Source organism: Pelophylax lessonae (assembly GCF_965119305.1).
Source record: "Pelophylax lessonae genome assembly, contig: HAP1_SCAFFOLD_313, whole genome shotgun sequence".
Classification (NCBI taxonomy): domain Eukaryota; kingdom Metazoa; phylum Chordata; class Amphibia; order Anura; family Ranidae; genus Pelophylax; species Pelophylax lessonae.
Window position 1 is genome coordinate 159,481 of NW_028120031.1, and position 22,062 is coordinate 181,542.

The window sequence follows — 22,062 nt, forward strand, 5'->3', positions numbered from 1 at the left end:
CCTACACAGGGGACTCCGCCCACACACACCTACACAGGGGACTCCGCCCACACACACCTACACAGGGGGAACTCCGCCCACACACACCTACACAGGGGACTCCGCCCACACACACCTACACAGGGGGAACTGGATGGACTATTGTCTTTATTCAACCTCACCTACTATGTAACTATATATGTAACCCTAACCCTCACCTACTATGTAACACTCTCTTTTGGATGCAAAGACTTTTTCAGTTGTTGATCCCAACTGTTTTCACATTATGGACAGTTTTGTTCTTTTGTTTTATATTAGCACACTTATGATTTATCTGGTACATTTTTATGCATTTCTAATTTTTCACAGTGCCGCTTTTACACTTAAGTTATTGGTTGACGCACCTTTTTCTTCATTTATATATATATACTGTATATGGGATTTGCATTTCTTTCCACCCTGTTCTGAAATATATACAGCTCTGCCACACAGCACAGTCTTGTCTGCCAGGGAGGTGACCTGATTGTTCTGTGCTGCAATTAAAGTGGAACTTCACTCAAAAGGAGAACTTCCACTTTTCCGCCTCCTCCCCCTCCTCTATCACTTTTGGATACATTGTTTTCTTGTTGGGGGGGCAGCGGGGACCTGATCTTGTCAGGTAACCACTCCCACTTGCAATCAGATCACAGGTCCCAGAAGGCTGCGGGACCATTCACATAGTACGGCACGACTCGCGCATGCACAGTGGGAAGGGGGCTGTGAGGCCACAAGAAGTCACAGCCGGCTTCCCACAGTAAACCTGCCAGCTCCAAGGACCCCATGACCATGGAAGGACCAGCCCGGGTGAGGACGCCGCTGGATCCTTGGACAGGTAAGTGTCCGTTTAATAGAAGTCAGCAGCTCCGGGATTTGCAGATGATTTGTAGCTGACGACTTTTAGTTTCTTTCATACAGCTTGCAGATCCTGTTTAAGTAACATGTTCAGGTCTTGCCCTCCCTCAGCCTGTGATTGGATAATAAAAGGGGACATAGCACAGTGATGAGCTCATCTCTCTGCCACTCTGCTCTCTCCTCCTATCAGCATGCTTTTTGTCAGTGCATGAAACAACATGTGCTGCTTCTTTCTCTCTCAGTTTGAGCTCTGCTGTACAGCAGGAGGCTGTAACCAAGCCAAATTCAGGAACGAACACTGCCGACATTTATCTAATAAAGTATTCTGGAACATTTATATCTGCCTGAGGCTGGGCTCTATGAAAGGACGGGCTTTATGAAAGGACAGGCTCTATGGAAGGACGGGCTCTATGGAAGGACGGGCTCTATGGAAGGACGGGCTCTATGGAAGGACGGGCTCTAATGAAGGACGGGCTCTAATGAAGGACAGGCTCCATGGAAGGACGGGCTCTATGAAAGGACGGGCTCTATGGAAGGACGGGCTCTATGGAAGGACAGGCTCCATGGAAGGACGGGCTGTATGGAAGGACGGGCTCTATGGAAGGACGGGCTCTATGGAAGGACGGGCTCTATGGAAGGACGGGCTCTAATGAAGGACGGGCTCTAATGAAGGACAGGCTCCATGGAAGGAAGGGCTCTATGAAAGGACGGGCTCTATGGAAGGACGGGCTCTATGGAAGGACGGGCTCTAAGGAAAGACGGGACGGGCTCTAATGAAGGACAAGCTCTAATGAAGGACAGGCTCTAATGAAGGACGGGACGGGCTCTAATGAAGGACGGGCTCTAATGAAGGACGGGCTCTAATGAAGGACTGGCTCTAATGAAGGACGGGCTCTAATGAAGGACTGGCTCTAATGAAGGACTGGCTCTAATGAAGGACAGGCTCTAATGAAGGACGGGCTCTAATGAAGGACGGGCTCTAATGAAGGACGGGCTCTAATGAAGGACGGGCTCTAATGAAGGACTGGCTGTAAGGAAGGACGAGCTCCAATAAAGGACAAGCTCTAATAAAGGATGGGCTTTATGTAAGGATGGGCTCAATGTAAGGTCAGGCTCTATGTAAGGATGGGCTCTATGTAAGGACTGGCTCTAATGATGGGCTGGCTTTAAGGAAGGACGAGCTCTATGGAAGGACGGTCTCTAAGGAAGGACGGGCTCTAAGGAAGGATGATCTCTAATGAAGGACAGGCCCTAATAAAGGACGGGCTCTGAAGAAGAAAGGGCTCTATTAAAGGACGGGCTCTGAAGAAGGAAGGGCTCTGAAGAAGGACGGATCTGAAGAAGGACGTGCTCTGAAGAAGGAAGGGCAATATGGAAGGACGGGCTCTGAAGAAGGACGGGCTCTGAAGAAGGAAGGGTTCTATGGAAGGACGGGCTCTATGGAAGGACGGGCTCTATGGAAGGACGGGCTCTGAAGAAGGACGGGCTCTGAAGAAGGAAGGGCTCTATGGAAGGACGGGCTCTATGGAAGGACGGGCTCTATGGAAGGACGGGCTCTGAAGAAGGACGGGCTCTGAAGAAGAAAGGGCTCTGAAGAAGGAAGGACTCTGAAGAAGGACGGGCTCTGAAGAAGGACGGGCTCTGAAGAAGGAAGGGCTGCATGGAAGGATGGGTTCTATGGAAGGACGGGCTCTGAAGAAGGACGGGCTCTGAAGAAGGATGGGCTCTGAAGAAGGACGGGCTCTGAAGGACGGGCTCTGAAGAAGGACGGGCTCTGAAGAAGGAAGGGCTGTATGGAAGGATGGGTTCTATGGAAGGACGGGCTCTGAAGAAGGACGGGCTCTGAAGAAGGACGGGCTCTGAAGAAGGACGGGCTCTGAAGGATGGGCTCTGAAGAAGGACGGGCTCTGAAGAAGGACGGGCTCTGAAGAAGGACGGGCTCTGAAGAAGGACGGGCTCTGAAGAAGGACGGGCTCTGAAGAAGGACGGGCTCTGAAGAAGGACGGGCTCTGAAGGACGGGCTCTGAAGGACGGGCTCTGAAGAAGGAAGGGCCCTGAAGAAGGACGGGCTCTGAAGAAGGACGGGCTCTGAAGAAGGACGGGCTCTGAAGAAGGACGGGCTCTGAAGGACGGGCTCTGAAGGACGGGCTCTGAAGAAGGACGGGCTCTGAAGAAGGATGGGCTCTGAAGAAGGACGGGCTCTGAAGAAGGAAGGGCCCTGAAGAAGGACGGGCTCTGAAGAAGGAAGGGCTGTATGGAAGGATGGGTTCTGAAATTCTGCAGGTTCCCCCTCCACTGCTTGTTGGTCTGAACATATAAAGAGCAAACACTTGAGTGACACCACAGGGATACGAAGTACGAGGTGCGGGACAGACACAGACGCGTGCACGGAACAAGGGCTGCGGCTTTGCTTTGGTACCTAGAGGGCGGCTGAGATTGTATGGGGCTCTTAGCTTCTGGGCTCTTCACCACTGGAGGGGTTCTATGGCAATGGAATGAGATAGCAGATGAATAGAGCGCACTGCAAGATCCGCTTCATGCAACCAAAAGTACATCTGGGCTGACGGCCACTTACCTGGAGAGTAATGAGGGGACGGGCTTTTCAACGGAGTTACTCCTTTCCCATGGCTTCTTCCCCAAGTCTGCAATTACAGCATAATCTAGAATTATTAGAACACCCCGTCAGACAAAGTCCCCTCCTCCACAGCATGATATATACAGAATGTAATATACAGTATGTATGATGTATGTGAATTATACAGAGCATCCGGAAAGTTCTCACAGCGCTTCACTTTTTATTCACTTAACTTAACATTTTATGTTACATCCTTATTCCAACATGGATTAAATTCATTATTTTCCTCAAAATTCTACAAACCCCTCCCCCATAATGACAACGTGAGAGAAGTTTGTTTGAAATCTTTGCAAATTTATTAAAAAGGAAAAACTTCCATGTACATAAGTATTCACCCCCTTTGCCATGTACATAAGTATTCACCCCCTTTGCTCAATACTTTGGTGAAGCTCCTTTGGCACCAATTCCAGCCTCCAGTATTTCTGAGTATGATGCTACAAGCTTGGCACTCCTATTTTTGGGCAGTTTCTCCCATTCTTCTTTGCAGGACCTCTCAAGCTCCATCAGGTTGGATGGGGGAGGGTCGGTGCTCAGCCATTTTCAGATCTCTCCAGAGACGTTCAATCGGGTTCAAGTCTGGGCTCTGGCTGGGCCACTCAAGGACATTCACAGAGTTGTCCCATAGCCACTCCTTTGTTATCTTGGCTGTGTGCTTAGGGTCGTTGTCCTGTTGGAAGATGAACCTTCGCCCCAGTCTGAGGTCCAGAGCGCTCTGGAGGAGGTTTTCATCAAGGATGTCTCTGTACATTGCTGCATTCATCTTTCCCTCCATCCTGACTAGTCTCCCAGTTCCTCCCCACACCATGATGCTGCCACCACCATGCTTCACAGTAGGGATGGTATTGGCCAGGTGATGGGCGGTGCCTGGTTTCCTCCAGACATGACGCTTGCCATTCAGGCCAAAGAGTTCAATTTTTGTTCCATCAGAGCAGAGAATTTTGTTTCTCATGGTCTGAGAGTCCTTCAGGTGACTTTTGGGAAACTCCAGGCGGGCTGTCATGTGACTTTTACTGAGGAGTGGCTTCCGTCTGGCCACACCCATACAGACCTGATTGGTGGAGTTCTGCAGAGATGGTTGTTCTTCTGGAAGATTCTCCTCTCTCCACAGAGAAATGCTGGAGCTCTGTCAGAGTGACCATCGGGTTCTTGGTCACCTCCCTGACCAAGGCCCCCCTCCCCCGATCACTCAGTTTGGCCGGGCGGCCGCTCTAGGAAGAGTCCTGGTGGTTCCAAACTTCTTCCATTTACAGATGATGGAGACCACTGTGCTCATTGGGACTTTCAATGCTGCAGAAATGTTTCTGTACCCTTCCCCCGATCTGTGCCTCCATACAATCATGTCTCCGAGGTCTACAGATAATTCCTTGGACTTCATGGCTTGGTTTGTGCTCTGACATACACTGTTACCTGTGGGACCTTCTATAGACAGGTGTGTGCCTTTCCCAATCATGTCCAATCAACTGAATTTACCACAGGTGGACTCCAATCAAGTTGTAGAAACATCTCAAGGATGATCAGTGGAAACAGGAGGAACCTGAGCTCAATTCTGAGTGTCATGGCAAAGGGAGTGAATACTTATGTACACGACAAAGGGTGTGAATACTTATGTACATGGGTTTTTTTCCTATTTTATTTTTAATAAATTTGCAAAGATTTCAAACAAACTTCTCTCACGTTGTCATTATGGGGGAGGGGTTTGTAGAATTTTGAGGAAAATCAATTTAATCAATTTAATCTGTTCATACCCCATCATTCACCCCATCCATCCATCCACCCCCCGTCATTCACCCCATCCATCCGTCCATCCATCTGTCCATACCCCATCATTCACCCCATCAATCCATCTGTCCATCCCCCATCTTTAACCCTATCCATCCATCCATCCATCCATCCCTCCGTCTGTCCATCCCCCATCATTCACCCCATCCATCCACCCCCCATCATTCACCCCATCCATCCATCCGTACGTCCATCCCCCATTATTCATTCCATCCATCCGTCTGTCCATCCTCCATCCCCCATCATTCACCCCATCTGTCCGTCCATCAGAGAGACAGATGGATGGAGGGACAGATGGATGGATTGATGGAGGGACAGATGGAGGGACAGATGGATGGATGGATGGATGGACAGAAGGATGGATGAGGGGACAGACGGATGGATGGATAGGTGGATGGATGGAGGGACAGACGGATGGATGGGGGGACAGATGGATGGATGGAGGGATGGATGGAGGGACAGATGGAGGGACAGATGGAGGGACAGATGGATGGATGGAGGGACAGATGGATGGATGGATGGATGGAGGGACAGACGGATGGATGAGGGGACAGACGGAGGGACAGATGGATGGATGGATGGATGGAGGGACAGATGGAGGGACAAGTGGATGGAGGGACAGATGGAGGGACAGACGGATGGATGAGGGGACAGATACATTTAGGACTGATAGACAGGTGGACAGATGGATATAAGAGGGGGGATGGTGTGCGATCTTACCTGCAGAATTCTGGGGGGTGGGGCCCCGAGTGTTGGGAGAAGAGGAGAGACTGGAATCGTCCTAAACACAGGAAGAGAAAACAGAATGAGACATGGAGACTCCTGCCAGAGAACACAGCCAGACACTGAACTCCGCCCATCATATCTTATAGTGACCAATCAGACTCCTGCCAGAGAACACAGCCAGACACTGAACTCCGCCCATCATATCTTATAGTGACCAATCAGACTCCTGCCAGAGAACACAGCCAGACACTGAACTCCGCCCATCATATCTTATAGTGACCAATCAGACTCCTGCCAGAGAATACAGCCAGACACTGAACTCCGCCCATCATATCTTATAGTGACCAATCAGACTCCTGCCAGAGAATACAGCCAGACACTGAACTCCGCCCATCATGTCTTATAGTGACCAATCAGACTCCTGCCAGAGAATACAGCCAGACACTGAACTCCGCCCATCATATCTTATAGTGACCAATCAGACTCCTGCCAGAGAATACAGCCAGACACTGAACTCCGCCCATCATATCTTATAGTGACCAATCAGACTCCATGCTTTCTCCATGACAAAGGATACACAGCGGGTAAAATAAGTATTGAACCCGTCACCATTTTTCTCTGTAAATCTCTTTCTGTCACATGAAAAGTTCCCCACAAGCCGTGCAATCCATCCATCCATCCATCCATCCATCCAAAGACACCAAACCCAATCCATTTATAAATGAAGTTCTGTGTAATGGAATGGAAGGACAGGGAAAAGTTTTGAACCCCCTGACTTTCATACTTGGTGGAAAATCCTTTGTTGGTGATGAGACCTTCGAGCTGGAGGCTCCTGGATGGAGAAGTCGCAATGCGTTGCTCAGCTGTGATTTTGAAGGTCTCTTCTATGAATCGGATCTTTAGTCCGTTCAATCAGGTGATTGGCTGAGCCATTCTAGCAGCTTTGTCTTCTTTCTTTGAACCCAATGGAGAGTTTCCTTGGCTTTGTGTTCTCCCTCATTCTATCACCATTCATCCTTCCTTCAATGGTATGAAGTTTGCTGAAAAACAGCCCCGCCCACACCATGATGTTCCCGCCTCCAAACCTCACTGTTGGTGTGGGGGTGTTTTTAGGGTGATGTGACCTCCAAACATGGGGTGTATTTTGGCATCCAAAGGGTTCAATTTTGGTCTCATCTGAGCAGATTATTGTTGTTGTTCAGTCGTCTCCGACTCTTCGTGACCTCCGGGACCATAGTACACCAGGCTCTTCTGTCCTCCACTCACTGCCCCCCAGAGCTGCTTAACTTCATGTTCAATGCTTGGATGATGCCATCTATCCGTCTTCTTTTCAGAGGCGTACCTCGGGTCTCCAGCGCCCTTGGTGAGGAGCTGTATCAGCACCCCTCCCCCCCCCCCCCCCCATGAAGAAATACATTTTTTTTTTCTTGTTCAGATCAATTTTAATCATCTTCTACATTTTTAAAAGGCGATGTTCCTATATGAGTTCTACACCATGTAAAGGGAAACTAAAGAAACAAATGCAGCATTATAGTCACACATGTGCAAGTCTCAAGCAAGTCCCAAGTTACTGTGGTGAAAAGAAAGTCAAGTCATTTATTTTGGTGAAGTCACAAATCAAGTCAGAATACTGATCTACCCCAATTTCCACCTTTAAATCAGATAAAAGTCAGTGGTCAGGGTCAGGGGTCAGGAAAGGTTTTGTTTTTTTATTTTCAACATTAACAAAACTGCTTAGTGCTTTTCTTGGCATATTAAAGAAACACTTTGAATGCCCAAACAGCTCAAAATCCTTCGTCGGGTCATCAACACCACAGTCACTAAAAACATGTTAAGTATTTCCATTGTTAAACAGCCAGTGTCCTAAGAATCAGAACACACTGAGGGGTTTTAAGTGACTGTGGTGTCAGAAACATAACAGGCATTCATTTTTCTTTAGCACTTCTTGAGCAAATGCAAATATTTAATAACTTAAAAAAGTAAAGTAATTTCGAGTCATATGTCTCAAGTCAAAGTCAAGTCTCTTATTAATTTTAGTCAAGCAAGTCTCAAGTCCTCAAACTGGTGACTTAAGTCAAGTCATGTGACTCGAGTCCCCCACCTCTGATATTTTGTTTCCTAATCCTCCCTGTTGCATAAAAAAAAAAAATGTATACAAGGGAATTGAAAGTTTCTCAGGTGTCCCTTGTTGGCCCAGTATAGAGGTCTCTAATGGGCAAACACTGTGCCAGGGGGGAACAGCAAGAGAGGGAGGGTTTGACAGAGAGAGAGAGGGGGGGTGACAGAGAGGGAGAGGGGGGTGACAAAGAGAGAGGGGGGTTTGACAGAGAGAGAGGGGGGTTTGACAGAGAGCAGGGGGGGGGGGGTTTACAGAGAGAGAGAGAGAGAGAGAGAGGGGGAGGTGACAGGGAGAGGGGGGATTTGACAGAGAGAGAGAGAGGGGGTTTGACAGAGAGGGAGAGAGAGAGAGAGGGGGGGGTTTGACAGAGAGAGAAAGAGAGAGAGGGGGGGTTTGACAGAGAGAGAGAGGGGGGTTTGACAGAGAGAGAAAGAGAGAGAGGGGGGGTTTGACAGAGAGAGAGAGGGGGGTTTGACAGAGAGCAAGGGGGGGTTTACAGAGAGAGAGGGGGGTGACAGGGAGAGGGGGGTGACAGAGAGAGAGGGGGGGGGGGTGACAGAGAGAGGGGAGTGACAGAGGGAGAGAGAGGGCAGGTGACAGAGAGAGAGCGGTGACAGAGAGAGAGAAGGGTGACAGAGAGAGAGAGGGGGGTGACAGAGAGAGAGGGGGGGGGGGTGACAGAGAGAGGGTGTGGTGACAGAGAGAGGGGGGGTGACAGAGAGAGAGAGGGGGGTGACAGAGAGCAGGGGGGGGTTTACAGAGAGAGAGAGAGAGAGAGGGGGGTGACAGGGAGAGGGGGGTGACAGAGAGAGAGAGGGGGGGTGACAGAGAGAGAGAAGGGTGGCAGAGAGAGAGAGGGGGGGTGACAGAGAGAGAGGGGGGTGACAGAGAGAGAAGGGTGACAGAGAGAGAGGGGGGTGACAGAGAGAGGGGGGGTGACAGAGAGAGGGGGGGTGACAGAGAGAGGGGGGGTGACAGAGAGAGAGAGGGGGGGTGACAGAGAGAGAGGGGGGTGACAGAGAGAGAAGGGTGACAGAGAGAGAGGGGGGTGACAGAGAGAGGGGGGGGGTGACAGAGAGAGGGGGGGGGTGACAGAGAGAGGGGGGGTGACAGAGAGAGAGGGGGGTGACAGAGAGAGGTGGGGTGACAGAGAGAGGTGGGGTGACAGAGAGAGGGGGGGTGACAGAGAGAGAGGGGGGTGACAGAGAGAGGGGGGGTGACAGAGAGAGGGGGGGTGACAGAGAGAGAGGTGGGGTGACAGAGAGAGGGGGGGTGACAGAGAGAGAGGTGGGGTGACAGAGAGAGGGGGGGTGACAGAGAGAGAGGGGGTGACAGAGAGAGAGGGGGTGACAGAGAGAGGTGGGGTGACAGAGAGAGAGAGGGGGGTTTGACAGAGAGCAAGGGGGGGTTTACAGAGAGAGGGGGTGACAAGGAGAGGGGGGTGACAGAGAGAGAGAGAGGGGGGTGACAGAGAGAGGGGAGTGACAGAGGGAAAGAGAGGGCGGGTGACAGAGAGAGAGAGAGAGCGGTGACAGAGAGAGAGAGGGGGTGACAGAGAGAGAGGGGGGGTGACAGAGAAAGAGGGGGGTGACAGAGAGAGGGTGTGGTGACACAGAGAGGGGGGGGGCAGAGAGAGAGGGGGGTGACAGAGAGAGAATGGTGACAGAGAGAGAGAGAGAGAGAGAAGGGTGACAGAGAGAGAGAGAGGGGGTGACAGAGAGAGAGGGGGGTGACAGAGAGAGGGTGTGGTGACAGAGAGAGGGGGGGTGACAGAGAGAGAGAGAGAGGGGGGTTTGACAGAGAGCAGGGGGGGGTTTACAGAGAGAGAGAGGGGGGTGACAGGGAGAGGGGGGTGACAGAGAGAGAGAGAGGGGGGGTGACAGAGAGAGAGAAGGGTGGCAGAGAGAGAGGGGGGGGTGACAGAGAGAGAGGGGGGTGACAGAGAGAGGGTGTGGTGACAGAGAGAGGGGGGGTGACAGAGAGAGAAGGGTGACAGAGAGAGAGGGGGGTGACAGAGAGAGGGGGGGTGACAGAGAGAGAGGGGGGTGACAGAGAGAGGTGGGGTGACAGAGAGAGAGGGGGGTGACAGAGAGAGGGTGTGGTGACAGGGGGGTGACAGAGAGAGGGGGGGTCCCCAGGTCAGCCTGTCCTTTGGGCCTGGGAGTGGAGAGGAGACAAAGAGTGTTAAGCTGTTAATGATAATCGTGCTGAGTGGCGGCTCCTCTGACAGCCCCAGTGCACTCACCATCCCCATTCAGCCTGCCGCCGATTGATGATGTCACGGTCATGTGACCGCTGACTGGCCGCATCTGTGGGCGGAGACAAAGCTCTGGAGAGCCCAGCACTGCCGCCGCCGAGATTGGAGCCGCACGCTGCCTGGGGAGCAGGCTGACCCGAGGGCGCAAAAATCACTAACACTGCCAATATTTTTGCGCCCCCCTCCAACACCATCGTTCAAAAGCATGAATTCTTCGGTGTTCAGCCTTCCTTATGGTCCAACTTTCCCAGCCATAGGTTAGTACTGGGCACACCATAGCTATGACTATACGGCACTTTGTTGGTAGGGTGAGGTCTCTGCTTTATAGAATGTTGTCTAGGTTTTCCATTACTTTCCTCCCAAGAAGAAAACGTCTTCATTTCATGACTACATTCACCGTCTGCCGGGATCTTGGAGATCTGTCACTGTTTCCATTTCTTCTCCTTCTATTTGCCAAGGAGTGATTGGACCGGTTGCCAATTTCAGGCCAGCTTTTGCGCTCCCCTCTTTCACCTTCATTAGGAGACTCTTTAGGTCTTCTTCATTTTCTGCCATTAGTGTGGTATTGTCTTCATATCTCAGGTTGTTGATATTTCTCCCGGAGCTGACGATATTCTCCCCATATTTCCCCCGGCTTGTCTAAATGTTGTGCAGCAAACCTAAGGCCATGGCGGGTGACTGCAATACTTATTGTGTCCACTAATTCCAGGTCTTTCTGAAGCTCTCCACAAGGGCTCCTTGGCTCTTGGACAACTCTTCTGATGTTTCTTCTCACTCCTCTGTCAGAAATCTTGGGAGGAGCACCTGGCCGTGGTCGGTTTATGGTTAAATTATGTTCTTTCCACTTCCAGATTATGGCCCCAACAGTGCTCACTGGCACATTCAGAAATCCTTCTGTAACCAATGCAATCAGAATGTATGGAACTATAAGGGTGCGAAGATATTGAGAGAGCTCCTTGCTTTTACCCATCATGAGATGTTTCTTGTGTGACACCTTGGTAATGATAGTAATTTGCACTGGCAAGGGGCAGAATTGCTTCTAATTACTGACAGATTGCAGCTGGTGTCTGGGCTATCCATGCCTTTTTACACCTCCCTCTCTTCATGTGTTCAAAACTTTTCCCTGTCCTTCCATTTTATTGCACAGAACTTCATTTATGAAGGGATTGGTTTTGGTTTCTTTGTATGGATGGATGGATTGCACGGCTTGTTACCGACATGAGGAAAACCGTCATAGCAAGAGATTTACTGAGAAAAATGGTGACGGGTTCAATACTTATTTTACCCGCTGTATTTCCTTCTGCATCAGTCTGAGGAGACGGCTGAACCCACGGGAACCAATCAGATTCTGCCACTCATAATCTGGGAAATCTGATGAGAGACAATCAGATTTGACACCGCAAACCGTCCTTTCGGGGTCTTCCATATACGAGGTCCCGGGAGTCACCAGAAGCGTACATCGCTGGTGATTGGACGGCTTCCATTATATCCCAAAAATACAAACTACTGCCCCTCCCCCCGGCAAATACTTCTCATCGTAAAGCCGTACCTCCATATTGGTGGGGTTCACTTCAGATCCCCCCTCCCCCCACCTCTGGATCTTCCCAAATACTCTAACAAACAAAAGACAACAATCAGGCTGGAATCACTCCGAACTCGCTGCGGATTCTGCATCAAAATCCCCACCGATTGCAGAGTTACAGGAGACATTTTATTTCATGTCACACGCTATTTACGTAGCGGTCCTTCAAACGCAATAATTTGGGAAAAAAAACTCGCCAATAAATAAAAAACAAAAAAACGGAAAGTTAGACAATTTTTTGTATAATGTGAAAGAAGATTTACAGCCGAGAATCGTCATCGTTATTCCAAGCAAAAAACCCTCATTTTATCCAGAAACGTGCCGCTCTATGCTAAGCACTTCCCCCCGTGTCACGCCACTTTCTCCACATCACGCCACTTCCCCAGGCATCACGCCATTTCCCCTGTGTCACGCCACTTCCCCACCGTCACGCCATTTCCCCCCCGTGTCACGCCACTTCCCCCCCGTCTCGTCACTTCCCCACGCGTCACGCCACTTCCCCCCGTCACGCCACTTCTCCTGCGTCATGTCACTTCCCCCCCCGTCACGCCACTTCTCCCGTCACTTCACTTCCCCTGTGTCACGTCACTTCCTCCTACGTCATGCCACTTCCCCACCATCATGCCATTTCCCCCGTGTCACGCCACTTCTCCCGTGTCACGCCACTTCCCCCCCGTCACGCCACTTCCCCCCGGTCACGCCACTTCCCCCGTCACGCCACTTCCCCCGTCACACCACTTCCCCCCCCCCGTCACGCCACTTCCCCCACATCATACCACTTCCCCCGCCACGCCACTTCTCCCCGTCACGCCACTTCTCCCGCGTCACGCCACTTCCGCCGCGTAATGCCACATCCCCCCGCCACACCACTTCTCCCGCATCACGCCACTTCCCCCATCACTTCACTTCCCCTGTGTCACGTCACTTCCCCCTACGTCATGCCACTTCCCCACCATCATGCCATTTCCCCCGTGTCATGCCACTTCTCCCGCGTCACGCCACTTCCCCCCCATCACGCCACTTCCCCCCGTCACGCTACTTCCCCCCGTCACGCCACTTCCCCCTGCGTCATGCAACTTCCCCCTGGGTCACGCCACTTCCCTTCCGTTACACCACTTTCCCCCTGTCACGCCACTTCTGCCGCATCATACCACTTGCCCCCCCCCGCCGCGCCACTTCCCCCCCCTTCACGCCACTTGTGCCGCGTCACACCACTTCCCCAAGCATCACGCCACTTCCACCGTGTCACGCCACTTCTCCCGTGTCACGCCACTTCCTCTGCATCACGCCACGACTGCGATTAGAGCGAGAGTGAGGGTAATAATTCTATCCCTGGACCTTCTCTGTAACTCTAAAATGTTAACCTGAAAAAATGTTAAAGCGTCGCCTATGGAGATTTTTTAGTACCGTAGTTTGTCGCCATTCCAGGAGTGTGCGCAGGTGTAAAGGGTGACATGTTTGGTATTTATTTACTCGGCGTAACTTTATCTTTCACATTTTTTTAAACCATGAAACTGTTTTTTCTCCGCTAAAATATATATATAATGTTTGGGGGTTCTGAGGAGTTTTCTGACAAAAAAAAAAGATGATTTGTAGAAAGTGTCAGAATTGGATTGGGAGGGAAGTGGTTAAAGCGTAACGAAAGGCAAAACTTTTATTTTAGTGTTGGATGGAGGGGGATGGAGGGGATGGAGGGGGGAGACCCTCTGTCAGTTTTTATTGCTGTCTGCGTCCCCAACAGGGAGATTCATCCTCTTTATTTCTCCAGGTTACCATTATCATTGAAAGTAAAAAAAATCCCAAATTTTAGGTTTCCCCCAGACATCTTCCAATAGGGACACTAGTTCTGGTGACATGGGGGGTCCCCAAGGAATTCTCTTAATTTGCAGGGACTTCCTCTAACTTCCTGTTTGGCTATAGGACAGGAAGTGAAGAGAAATCTCCCCAATGGGGACACAGATGGTGAAAAAAAATCTGACTGGGGGTTCTAACCCCCCATTACTCCATCCAAAATAAAAAAGGTTTTGCCTAGAATTCTATTCAAATTAGGGAGACCCCGGAATCGGTTTGTAAAATGCGGTGTGGGGTGTGAACAGCCACGCGATCCGATTCCTCTGCCGACATAAAAAAAGGATCCTGCACGAGATTGGTGTGCATGTGCTGCGATTCTTGGGGTGTCCCGCACCCCATCAGTGTGAACCCAGGCTCAATGTCTCTGCAGCCACCAATCCGGTGCCTGAATTGAGTGCTCTGATTTGATTGGCTCTGGTGACAACATCCAGCGAGATCTCATCCATTCATTCACTCACATTTTGGCATTCCTCTTCTTTTTTGTCTCCGGGTTTTTCGGATTGTGAAGCTGCTTTTCTTCTACAACGAGAACACAACACAAAAACATAAATCTTTTACCGTCTCCGGCCCCCCTCCCCCATCAGCAATCTGAAAATTTTTATGTTTATTCTGTTTTTATTGAAATGTAAAAGTGCGTAGAACAAAAACAAGGGAAGAAATCGTGATCAGTACAAAATATAGCAATAATAACAATAGGTCATCGGTATTGGATACAGTGGCGGCTGATACGTTGGGGGTGCAGGGGCGCCGCCCCCCCTATCCATGCGTCCGGCCCTCTAATCTACATGTGGGGCGCCGGAAGCATGGAGTTTAATGGGGGTTTTTTTTTTTCTGAATGACCTGATTAGAGCCAGAGGCTCGAATAGGCTTCATAAAAGGGTGGACCCGGGGGCGCAGAGCAGTGCGCCCGGAGCCCACCCATTGTGTGACGATAGCGAATGAAAATTTGCTATTGTCACATGGATCCTCCTCCTGGCCAGTCCGAGACCCGCTTCCTGATTGGCCGAAAGGCAAACCCATGCCATTGGCCGAGGAGTCGTCGGGAGGACTCGAGGAGACGCGGGGGACTGAGGAGAAGCTGCCGCTGCAGATAAGCGCACTGGTCCCAGGGGGGGGGGGGTCACGGCACGCTGGACACTCTGCATTGAAAGGGGGCACGCTGGACACTCTGCATTGAAAGGGGGCACTCTGGTCTCTCTGCATTGTAAGGGGGCACGCTGGTCTCTCTGCATTGAAAGGGGGCATGCTGGTCACTCTGCATTGAAAGGGGGCACAATGGTCTCTCTGCATTAAAAGGGGCACGCTGGTCACTCTGCATTGAAAGGGGGCACGCTGGACACTCTGCATTGAAATGGGGCATGCTGGTCTCTCTGCATTGAAAGGGGGCATGCTGGTCACTCTGCATTGAAAGGGGGCACGCTGGTCACTCTGCATTGAAAGGGGGCACAATGGTCTCTCTGCATTGAAAGGTAGCACGCTGGTCATTCAGCATTGAAAGGGGGCATGCTGGTCACTCTGCATTGAAAGGGGGCACAATGGTCTCTCTGCATTGAAAGGTAGCACGCTGGTCATTCAGCATTAAAGGGGGCACGCTGGTCACTCTGCATTGAAAGGCGGCACACTGGTCTTTCTGGATTGAAAGGGAGCATACTGTGGTCACTCTGCATTGAAAGGGGGCACGCTGGTCTCTCTGCATTGAAAAAGACCACGCTGGAGACTCTGCATTGAAAGGGGGCATGCTGGTCTCTCTGCATTGAACTGAAAGGGGGCACGCTGGACACTCTGCATTGAAAGAGGGCACGCTGGACACTCTGCATTGAAAGGGGGCACGCTGGACACTCTGCATTGAAAGGGGGCACGCTGGACACTCTGCATTGAAAGGGGGCACGCTGGACACTCTGGATTGAAAGGGGGCACGCTGGACACTCTGCATTGAAAGGGGGCACAATGGACACTCTGCATTGAAAGGGGGCACGCTGGACACTCTGCATTGAAAGGGGGCACGATGGTCTCTCTGCATTGAAAGGGGGCACGCTGGATACTGTGCATTGAAAGGGGGCATGCTGGTCTCTCTGCATTGAATTGAAAGAGGGCATGCTGGTCACTCTGCATTGAAAGGGGGCACGCTGGTCACTCTGCATTGAAAGGGGGCACGCTGGTCACTCTGCATTGAAAGGGGGCACGCTGGTCACTCTGCATTGAAAGGGGGCACGCTGGTCACTCTGCATTGAAAGGGGGCACGCTGGTCACTCTGCATTGAAAGGGGGCACGCTGGTCGCTCTGCATTGAAAGGGGGCACGCTGGTCTCTCTGCATTGAAAGGGGCCACGCTGCAGACTCTGCATTGAAAGGGGGCACGCTGGTCTCTCTGCATTGAAAGGGGGCACGCTGGTCACTCTGCATTGAAGGGGGCACGCTGGTCACTCTGCATTGAAGGGGGCACACTATACCTTGATTACTGAAGGCCCCTTTCACACTTTTGTGACCTCAAAGTCACGTAATTGTTTACAGCGTTTTTTGCCGCAAAGCAATACCTATTACATTTTTCTGTTTGCGCCCCCCCCAAAGATATTCAACACCAGCCGCCACTGATTGGATATAATACTTTAGAACGACATGGGGTTCTGTGCGTTTCTTATATGCAGGCGACCAAGGCCTGAGTCCATTTAAGCAAGTGGATGGTATAGCAGTCAATTCTATTAAGCACCTTATAGTAAATATATAACAGAACGTTGATGTCCCGGGCATTGAGACCGCAGAAAGGTAAGCATCAAAAGAGGGGAGTAAGGAAAAGGAAGAATTAAAAAAAAAAAAAAAAGGGGGGGGGAAAAGAAGAGTGAAAGGGAGTATGAGACCCAGGCGTTAATAATGGGGAGTATTCTGCGTAGTCTGAAAAGAAGGAGAGTAGGATTAATTATTGTACCAAAAAAGGTCATAGATAGGAAGTCAATTCAGGGGAATGCGGAAAGTGATTCCAGACTGACCAGGTGACCAGGACACCGTATTTTCCTCATCTTTGCCTGCGTCCCAAGAAATAAATCTCTCCATACGGCCTATGGAGTCCATTTTGCTGGCCCAATCCAAGAAGGACGGGGGCTGCGTTTTCCGCCAAGCCCTAGCAATGACCGTTCAATGTTGCCGTCAAAAAGTATGGAAGGCGGCCCTTTGTAGGTAACATGGAGAGCATTGTGATCAGTGGGGAATTATCAATTGTGTCCCTGATTAATTCATAATAGAGTGGAAATATTTTGTCCCAGAACGGGGATATCAGATATGTGACACGGAACCTCCAGCACGTATTCGGGGTGAGTAAAGTAGTTGGGCATCGATGCCATCTGGCAAGGATCTTATAGTGGCGCTCTAGAAGAAATGGAGGTCTTATGGGAAATGTCGGGATTTTATCCCAGTTGAAGTCGCTATTAGAACAATTGAGTCCTTGTTCCCATTTAGCCATAAATGGAGGGTCTTGTGGTAGGACAATTTTTAGTAGGTTTTGGTATATGTGGGATAGGGGGGTGCATTGGTCTGAGAGGTCGGGTCAGGTCAGGGCAGCAGTGGGGGCATTAGCAGAAATGGAAAGGCGCAGTTGGGAGTATTCCAGCCAGGCACTGGCGTGCGATAATCACATTTATAAATCAAACCTTTCCCTTTTTTTTCATATCTTATTTTAGACTCAGTGACATCATCACCGGGTCTCTGTGCTTCTCAGTGCAATGCAGGAAGATCATGGCTGGTGGGAGGGGCTTCCTAAAAACATCCCAGCCCCCACCTCAGTACTCCTCCCAAGAGCCCTCAGTGGTCACTAGGAGGAGTAATGCAAACATTAAACTGAAGTCCAATGAATGAAAGGGGTGGGGTCAGGGGCAGTCAGGCTGGGGAGGAAAGAGCTAGATGATGCTGCACATCCAAGAGCTTCAAATGCATACTGTGAGAAGTGTATTCACAGAAACTCACTGTAGGCGCATGCACAGATAAGCTTACAACTGCCAACAGCCATTCACTGACATGGCATTGGGGACCTCACACTACGGGACGTCTCAGCCTCTACATCCGATACACGAGGCCTTCAACCAAAGTATTAACTATAAATTCCACTGCAGCCACCACATCTAAGGAGCAGAAGCTGCAATGAATGTTAGACTTTATCAGGAATTCTTCCAATATTCTCAATGTTACTAAAGCCCAGCATTGTCCTCCATGATCTACTGAGTACTAAGAAAGCCCAGCATTGTCCTCCATGATCTACTGAGTACTAAGAAAGCCCAGCATTGTCCTCCATGATCTACTGAGTAATAAGAAAGCCCAGCATTGTCCTCCATGATCTACTGAGTAATAAGAAAGCCCAGCATTGTCCTCCATGATCTACTGAATAATAAGAAAGTCCAGCATTGTCCTCCATGATCTACTGAGTAATAAGAAAGCCCAGCATTGTCCTCCATGATCTACTGAGTACTAAGAAAGCCCAGCATTGTCCTCCATGATCTACTGAGTAATAAGAAAGCCCAGCATTGTCCTCCATGATCTACTGAGTAATAAGAAAGCCCAGCATTGTCCTCCATGATCTACTGAGTAATAAGAAAGCCCAGCATTGTCCTCCATGATCTACTGAGTAATAGGAAAGTCCAGCATTGTCCTCCCTGATCTACTGAGTAATAATAAAGCCCAGCATTGTCCTCCATGATCTACTGAGTAACAAGAAAGCCCAGCATTGTCCTCCATGATCTACGGAGTAACAAGAAAGCCCAGCATTGTCCTCCATGATCTACTGAGTAATAGGAAAGTCCAGCATTGTCCTCCATGATCTACTGAGTAATAAGAAAGCCCAGCATTGTCCTCCATGATCTACTGAGCAATAAGAAAGCCCAGCATTGTCCTCCATGATCTACTGAGTAATAAGAAAGCCCAGCATTGTCCTCCATGATCTACTGAGTAATAAGAAAGCACAGCATTGTCCTCCATGATCTACTCAGTAATAGGAAAGTCCAGCATTGTCCCCCATGATCTACTGAGTAATAGGAAAGCCCAACATTGTCCTCCATGATCTACTGAGTAATAAGAAAGCCCAGCATTGTCCTCCATGATCTACTGAGTAACAAGAAAGCCCAGCATTGTCCTCCATGATCTACTGAGTAATAGGAAAGTCCAGCATTGTCCTCCCTGATCTACTGAGTAATAAGAAAGCTCAGCATTGTCCTCCATGATCTACTGAGTAATAAGAAAGCCCAGCATTGTCCTCCATGATCTACTGAGTAATAAGAAAGTCCAGCATTGTCCTCTATGATCTACTGAGTAATAAGAAAGCCCAGCATTGTCCTCCATGATCTACTGAGTACTAAGAAAGCCCAGCATTGTCCTCCATGATCTACTGAGTACTAAGAAAGCCCAGCATTGTCCTCCATGATCTACTGAGTAATAAGAAAGCCCAGCATTGTCCTCCATGATCTACTGAGTAATAAGAAAGCCCAGCATTGTCCTCCATGATCTACTGAGTAACAAGAAAGCCCAGCATTTTCCTCCATGATCTACTGAGTAATAAGAAAGCCCAGCATTGTCCTCCATGATCTACTGAGTAATAAGAAAGCCCAGCATTGTCCTCCATGATCTACTGAGTAATAAGAAAGCCCAGCATTGTCCTCCATGATCTACTGAGTAACAAGAAAGCCCAGCATTGTCCTCCATGATCTACTGAGTAATAAGAAAGCCCAGCATTGTCCTCCATGATCTACTGAGTAATAAGAAAGCCCAGAATTGTCCTCCATGATCTACTGAGTAATAAGAAAGCCCAGCATTGTCCTCCATGATCTACTGAGTAATAAGAAAGCCCAGCATTGTCCTCCATGATCTACTGAGTAATAAGAAAGCCCAGTATTGTCCTCCATGATCTACTGAGTAATAAGAAAGCCCAGCATTGTCCTCCATGATCTACTGAGTAACAAGAAAGCCCAGCATTGTCCTCCATGATCTACTGAGTAATAGGAAAGTCCAGCATTGTCCTCCATGATCTACTGAGTAATAAGAAAGCCCAGCATTGTCCTCCATGATCTACTGAGTAATAAGAAAGCCCAGCATTGTCCTCCATGATCTACTGAGTAATAAGAAAGCCCAGCATTGTCCTCCATGATCTACTGAGTAATAAGAAAGCCCAGCATTGTCCTCCATGATCTACTGAGTAATAAGAAAGTCCAGCATTGCCCTCCATGATCTACTGAGTAATAGGAAAGTCCAGCATTGCCCTCCATGATCTACTGAGTAATAGGAAAGTCCAGCATTGTCCTCCATGATCTACTGAGTAATAGGAAAGTCCAGCATTGTCCTCCATATTATAGTGAATTATAAGAAAGCCCAGCATTGTCTGTACCTCATGCCTCATTATACTGTCATGGTAAATGATATCTAGAATGGTTTAATGATCTGTGATTTGGACTCACCTCCTGGCTAGCAGTTTGTTCATCTCCTCCATGAGTCCTCCTCCCCCTCCCCCGCTGCTTGTTCGGTTGGCATCGGTTTTGTTGGCCCCGCAGGGACTGGAAGTGCCGGAAACGTCTTCTGGCTTCACATAGAAAGGATGATAGAAGAAGAGGAACCGTGATTCCAGAACAACAACTCCCAACAAGAATGATTCCAGAACAACAACTCCCAACAAGTGACTACAAACCCATCCTCTCCCAGTTCTATAATCTGATACATTCAGGATTCATTCTTGTTAAAGAGAAGTTTAAAAAACTTTATTCCAAATATAGAGAGAACACTGCATGCATGCTTTGTGGCAGACTGTGTAAACTGACTACACCTGAAGGGGGCGTGTCCCTCTGAGTAATCCTGCACCTCCCCCCTGCTGGCTGCAATTAGTAAATACAAAATATTTATATGTAATATTTTATCTATTTAATCGGATTACGTTTCTCACTTTATTATTAGCAACAACGTTATAAATAATGAGATATAAGATCATTTCCTCCCCCATCCCCCCATCCCCATCCCCCCGTCACTCTGCCCAGCATATAATAAAAGGGGAGACAAACAACAAACCTCTATGACTTCCTCATCATCATGTGATCTCAGATTAGGGGGAGGATCATAGCTCAGGCAGAGCTGCTGATTGGCTGGATCTGCCTGAGGTCGCCCCCTAGATATGGAATGGGGTTCTGCAGGCCATTCTACATTTCATATCAGAATGATGGAAGAAGGAGGAAATTCTCACCCGTTGTACTTTCCTCAGCTTGGCACTGGCCAGAGCCGCAGCCAGCCCAGAGGCGGGGCTATCCTCGTACACCACCCCGCTTTGGCTTCCTCCGGCTGGGAGGGGAGGGGCAGGTGGCGGGGTGGCTCCCGTTGGTGGTGGAGGACCCGGTGGCGGTGGAGGCGGGGGACCACTAGCTGGTGGAGGTGCTACCCCGATGGAAGCTACCATAGCAGTTGATGCAGGGTGACCAGGAGGAACCATGGGACCTTAGGAAAGAAGAGCAGAAAAACAGGAACCGTTATAGGACCTCTTCAGTACGAGGACCGGAGAACATTACACCATCAACTGACCAAACTATAAGGACTATGGAAGATTACACCATCAACTGACCAAACTATAAGGACTATGGAAGATTACACCATCAACTGACCCAACTATAAGGACTATAGAAGATTACACCATCAACTGACCCAACTATAAGGACTATAGAAGATTACACCATCAACTGACCCAACTATAAGGACTATAGAAGATTACACCATCAACTGACCCAACTATAAGGACTATGGAAGATTACACCATCAACTGACCCAACTATAAGGACTATGGAAGATTACACCATCAACTGACCCAACTATAAGGACTATAGAAGATTACACCATCAACTGACCCAACTATAAGGACTATAGAAGATTACACCATCAACTGACCCAACTATAAGGACTATAGAAGATTACACCATCAACTGACCAAACTATGAGGACTATAGAAGATTACACCATCAACTGACCAAACTATAAGGACTATAGAAGATTACACCATCAACTGACCAAACTATAAGGACTATGGAAGATTACACCATCAACTGACCAAACTATGAGGACCATAGAAGATTACACCATCAACTGACCAAACTATAAGGACTATGGAAGATTACACCATCAACTGACCAAACTATGAGGACTATAGAAGATTACACCATCAACTGACCCAACTATAAGGACTATAGAAGATTACACCATCAACTGACCCAACTATAAGGACTATAGAAGATTACACCA

The 22,062-nt window shown here is 49.4% G+C and overlaps 1 protein-coding gene across 1 annotated transcript in view; it reads right to left on the minus strand.

Moving 5' to 3' along the window:
• The window catches only part of LOC309543692 (ena/VASP-like protein), a gene marked incomplete at its 5' end in the record, with an annotated part of 86,148 nt that overhangs the window by 37,638 nt on the left and 26,448 nt on the right, over positions 1-22,062 (minus strand). The window contains 6 exons of the mRNA XM_082276142.1: positions 3,290-3,352; positions 3,446-3,512; positions 6,005-6,065; positions 14,278-14,338; positions 20,247-20,368; positions 21,020-21,267. Coding sequence (XP_082132268.1) covers positions 3,290-3,352; positions 3,446-3,512; positions 6,005-6,065; positions 14,278-14,338; positions 20,247-20,368; positions 21,020-21,267 — 622 coding nt within the window. The remainder of the gene's footprint in view (positions 1-3,289; positions 3,353-3,445; positions 3,513-6,004; positions 6,066-14,277; positions 14,339-20,246; positions 20,369-21,019; positions 21,268-22,062) is intronic.